General features: G+C 50.9%; 1 protein-coding gene across 1 annotated transcript in view; it reads right to left on the minus strand.

Moving 5' to 3' along the window:
- Positions 1-1,389: 1,389 nt before the first annotated feature.
- The window catches only part of PRODH2 (proline dehydrogenase 2), a 12,291-nt gene continuing 8,140 nt past the window's right edge, over positions 1,390-5,540 (minus strand). Inside the window, exons 9-11 of the mRNA XM_007471010.1 lie at positions 3,060-3,170; positions 2,586-2,671; positions 1,390-1,634 (exon numbers count right to left, since the gene is read on the minus strand). Of these exons, the coding sequence (XP_007471072.1) occupies positions 1,450-1,634; positions 2,586-2,671; positions 3,060-3,170 (382 nt within the window). The 3' untranslated portion in view covers positions 1,390-1,449. The remainder of the gene's footprint in view (positions 1,635-2,585; positions 2,672-3,059; positions 3,171-5,540) is intronic.

Genomic DNA, 5,540 nt, shown 5'->3' on the forward strand with positions numbered 1-5,540 from the left:
GTAGCCTCCCTCCCCTGAGAGCTGCCCCTGCGGCCCTGAGGTGCCCCGTAATGTTACCACCTTCTTGTTTGGGCTGGCGGGCCCTTTATGATCCCTGCCCTTGGCTTTTCACCCACGCCCACGGGCGGTTTCCTCCATCTCGGCCCCAGCCTCTCTTCTTTGCCCCACAATGTCCTGATACCCTGCCTCTCTCTGGACGTCCCCTGGGACCCTCACACCCACTGGGTCCCACGCTGGCCTCAGTATCTCCTCCAAACTGCATCTCCTCCCAGATCCCCATCTCAGAGTTGGACCCACTGTCCCCTCTTTAAGCCAGAGCCCTGGGCCTGGCCCTGGCCCTGGCCCTGAATGTCTCCCTCAAATCCAGCCTATCAGCTTCGCGGCCCTTCCGCTCAGCCTCCTGATCGCTCTTTCCACCAGCCCCCTCCTCCCTTCCCCACACCCTGCCCTGCTCTACCCACCTGCCAGGATTCCCCACCCCAGCTTCCCCTGGGCTCTCAGGCGGAAAGCTCAAGGTCCACTCGCCAGTGCTGCAGCCAAGGGACTGTCACTAAAGCCCAACCTGACTCTGTCCCTCCCCTGCTGCAAAGCCTCCTTACTCCCCAGTGCCCTTGGGACAGAGTCGATACCCTGCAGTGTGGCACCAAAGACTGCATCTTCTGGCCCCCCAGCCTCCATCCTTGTCCCCTGACTCCGCAGTCTGTTTATGCACATGCCCTTGTCCTGGAATGCTCTTCTCAGTATTCACTTGGTTATTCTTATGAATTCTCTGGGACTCCCTCTTGATCACCAGGTGTCTCCTCTGGCCTCCTACAGCCTCCAAGGCTTTTCCCAACGTTGCCCTGATACTCTGCCTGGGCTCCCCTCATCACAGCCCTGACCACCCTGGGCTGTCGCTGTCTGAAGGTGGGTCTGTCTACCCCTACTGGACTAAGAGCTCTGTGAGGCCAGGCCTGGGGTTGTGTTTGGTCACTGTTGTGTCCCTAACACTGTTCACCTGGAAGCCTAGCTCAGAAGGAGACTCAGTAAATGCTTATTAAATGAGAGAGTGGCTTGGTTCTTCTCTCTGTCTCTCCGTGGACATGTGGCCTTAGCCCAGCCTCTAGATTTCAGTGCCTCAGTGTCTGCTCTTCATCTGTGCTCTTCACCTGGGTGTCCACTGGAGTAAAGAAAATTCCCGCGTGAGCCACTAACTGGCTGAGTAGAGCTGACCCCAGGCCCATCGCAGGATTGTCTGCCTCAGGGTTGGTGGGGGAGCTCATTAGTCTTTGATCAATGCCCTTGCTATGCTCTAGGGTCATCTAAAGATCTCTCTTGAGCCACAGAGCCCCCTTAGCTTGGACTGGCTGAGGCTGAGATGAGCCCTTCCCCAAGGAGGTGGCTTCCGTACAGGGCAGCTGGCTGGGCAGCAGCTCAGGACCTTTATTGACCATATGACCCCTGGGGATGTTAATGGGGTACCCTCAGGCCCCGCCCCAGCAGCCTCCGCCGAAGTTCTTGGCTGAGCAGTTCCTGTTCCCTGCGAGCACCCCGCAGTACACTTTGGTTCTCCTGGGCCCTCCGGATCAGGTAGGGGATCACTTCCTCCAGGGAGCCATAGGGGATGGACTTGTACACAGCATAGCCAGCCTGCCCTGGAGGGAGAGTATTTGCAGGGTGTGGGCTGGTGTTTGGGGAGAGGCTCCCCCAGGCCCCATCTGGAACAGAGATTTCCATTTCTGAGAACATGGCAGACTAGGTGGGTTGGACAAAATCTCCCATTGAAAAAACTAAAAATCCTGGAGTAAACGTTAAACAAAAATCTTCTCAAAGTTATGAAAATGCTGCCAAGAGAATAAGGAATTTACTAATCCAAGAATTAAGAGAAAGTGAGAATCCAGAGAAGGAAGGATTACACAAGAAGCATTTCTATCCTGAAGGCAAAATTGAGCTGCTACTTAATGATTTCAAAGCTGAGGGGGTACAGAAATGGAGGTCCAAAGCCTGACCAGGGTAAGAGTTATACAGGAGAACTTCCCCAGATTAAGTTGGAACCCAAATATCTAGACCCTCAAAGTAAGAGACACTCCCTCACTCCCGGGGAATGGCCTTGACCATGAGCAGAGCAAGGAAAAAAATAGAGAAATCCATCTCTGATAGGTTGTGGCCATGGGTTAGTCCCCTAAATTATTTGCAGCCTCAATTTGCATCCCTGGGATATCTCAATAAGCCTCAAGCTGTGAAGTTAGGTGCACTGATTTTGTACCCCTTAGCACCTGGCAGAAGAAAACATAAATCTTCTGGTCTCAGGCCCTGGTGAACAACACAGTAAGGATAACAAAGCACGCAGGCAACAAGATACCATGATGAAGAACCAACGAAAACAACAGACCGCAGACACAGAGACACAGGCCTGCAAGGCCTTCAGCTAAGGGACAGATCTATCTGGAAGGGTCTGGTGCTCGGCCAGCTGCAGGCTCTGGATGGGAGCCCGGCCAGGCATTGTCTGGGAATGGAAGATGGGATCTGTTTGGGAGGGAATGAGGCCTGGGGCTGACTGGGTGGGGTGTGGGAGTGGGGCTGGGAGGGACAGATCATTCACATACCCAGTGCCAAGGAGACATGGTCACACATCCCCAGAAGTTGTCCAAAACAGACAGGCCCATCCAGAGGAATGCCCAGCTCCCACATGCTACAGAAAAGGCCACATCATCAATCCAGACAGTGGCTGGGTCCAGAGCTGAAAGTCAGCCATGACGTACGCATATGGCTGTTCTAGTTATTCAAATATTGAAGTAATTCCAAACTCACTGATAAATAACCACTGCCCTGGGGCTCCTGGAGGATCCCCAGTGAGTCCCCACTTCTCCCCTGGAGCCCTGGCACCTCCCCATGCCCCAGCAAATAAGGGGCAGTGCCTTGTTCAGCTGGGGCCTATGGGACCTGCAGGTGTAGCAGGAGTTAAATATTTTGAATATCCTCCCCAGATCCCCTTTGAACCTACTGGCCCACACTGTCCCTCCCCTGCTTCCACGTCCACCACCCTTTGGGCACCTATTTCCCATTCCCCTGCTTCATACCGCTTGGTTGCCTGGTGAACAGAGTCCTCATTGTGGGAAGCCACCATGAGGGGGCACATGGGGCCACGATGGGACACCTGGGTCAGCATCAGCTCCAGACAGCGGCTGTAACTGAAGGGAGATGACGGTCTGGCATATGACACCTGGTAAGTGAGGGTTAGGCCCCAGGGACTGGGGGATCTCTGTCCTTGGGAGGTGGGGTGCCTAAGGGCAAGGACCCTGAAGTCAGGAAATGCCTGCATCCCACCTGCCTCCGCTGCGAGAGACATCCCCTCTCTGAGCCTTTTTCTTCTCTTTAACAACCCACGTTCACCTAACAGTGTTGTTGTGAGGATGGAGTGAGATGAGGGTGGACATAAAGCCTCGGGCACAATGGCACTCTCACAGCAAAGGGCCACATCACACAAGATGACATATATCCAAGGTCATTCACGGCAGCAGTGTCTACAGAGCAGGGTTAGTAACAACCCAAATGTCTGTAAGTGGGGGACCGGCTAAATGAACACCCAGAGGAGAGTGGAGTGCCCCTGCGGGGGCAGGGAGACACCATGATTACATGGTGATGTCAGTGGATGTGAGCTGTGTCGGTGTGTTCATTTTCATATCATTTTGATTTTTGAATCATGTGAATGTATTATTTATTCAAAATCTCTATTAAAACATTAATGGTACTGTGCTGGAGAAGATGTGGAGAAATTGGAACCCTCCCACTGTGCTGGTGTGAGTCTAAAATGCTGCAGCCACTTTGGAAAACCATCTGGTAGTTCCTCAAAAAGTTAAACATGGAGTCACCATATGACCCAGCGATTCCAGCCCTAGAGAACTCAACTTTTAAGAGAATGAAAACTGTATGTTTACACAAAAATGTGTACATGAATGTTCATAGCAGCACTATCCACAATTGACAAAAAAAGGGGAAACAATCCAAATATCCATCAACTGATGAAAGGATAAATCAAATGTGGACTCTCCATACAATGGAATATTATGCCACCGTAACAAGGAAAGAAGCACTGACACGTGCTACAACACGGTTGAACCTTGAAAACGTGCTGAGTGAAAGAAGCCAGGTACAAAAGGTCATATATTATATGATTCCATTAATATGAAATGTCCAGAATAGACAAATCTATAGAGACAGAAAGTAGATTAGTGGTTGCCAGGGGCTGAGGCGGGGTGGGAATGGGGAGTGACTGCTAATGCATATGGGGTTTCTTTTTGAGGTGACGAAAATGTTCTGGAATTAGATAGTGGTGATGGCTGCACAATCTTATGAACATACTAAAGGCCACTGAATTGTACACTTTAAAATAGCAAATTTTACGATATGTGAATTATATCTCAGTAAAAAAAAAAAAACAAAAATGGTGCCAAATGATTAAGCCTATGGGACACAAATATGCCTAGGAACCTTCATGGGCTTGGATGCAAGCTTAGCCTTCGTGGCTTGGCAACTTGCTCTGGAAGCTTGGTAAGTACTTGCAACTCAACAGACCTCTCCTTGGTCCACTGTGAAATGGAATTGGGCTTTGAAAACTCCATGAAGACAGGGCCTGGTGGCCACCTTGGTTGCCACTGCAACCAGGGTGCAACACAGTTCCTGATCTAAATCACATAGTCAGGGACTTCCCTGGTGGCACAGTGGTTAAGAATCCGCCTGCCGATGCAGGGGACAGGGGTTCGAGCCCTGGTCCGGGAAGATCCCACATGCCGCGGAGCAACTAAGCCCATGCGCCACAACTACTGAGCCTGAGCTCTAGAGCCCATGAGCCACAACTACTGAGCCTGAGCTCTAGAGCCCATGAGCCACAGCTACTGAGCCTGCGTGCCATAACTACTGAAGACCGTGCGCCTAGAGCCCGTGCTCCACAACAAGAGAAGCCACCGCAATGAGAAGCCCACGCACAGCAACGAAGAGTAGCCCCCACTTGCCACAACTAGAGAAAGCCTGAGCGCAGCAACGAAGACCCAACACAGCCAAAAATAAATAAATAAATTTAAAAGAAAAATAAATAAATAAAGTGGTCAGCAAATATGTATCGAAAGAATAAATTCTTTTTTTTTTTTTTTGGCTGCAGCCTCTCGGCTTACAAAATCTTAGTTCCCCAACCAGGGATTGAACCTGGGCCCCTAACAGTGAAAGCCCAGAATCCTAACCACTGGACTGCCAAGGAATTCCCTGAAAGAATAAAGTCTTTCTTCCCAGGGCCACGGGATGGTGGCCCAAGGAACTCACAATGATTTGAGGTGAGTAAAAATGTGGGTTCTAGAGCCAGTCTGCCAAAAATCTTGGCCCTGCCACTCACTAGCTGTGCGACTGTGGGTAAGTGATTCCAATTCTCTGTGCCTCGATTTCATCCTCTGTGAAATGGGGATGATAATAATAGTATCTACCGCTTGGGTTGTTTATTCATTCTTCAACAGATCTGTACCGAGCACCTACCACACAGCAGGCGCAATTTTAAGCACTGGGGGTTCAGC

The sequence above is a fragment of the Lipotes vexillifer genome, unplaced genomic scaffold (assembly GCF_000442215.2).
Source record: "Lipotes vexillifer unplaced genomic scaffold, Lipotes_vexillifer_v1.1 scaffold182, whole genome shotgun sequence".
NCBI classification, from domain to species: Eukaryota; Metazoa; Chordata; class Mammalia; order Artiodactyla; family Lipotidae; genus Lipotes; species Lipotes vexillifer.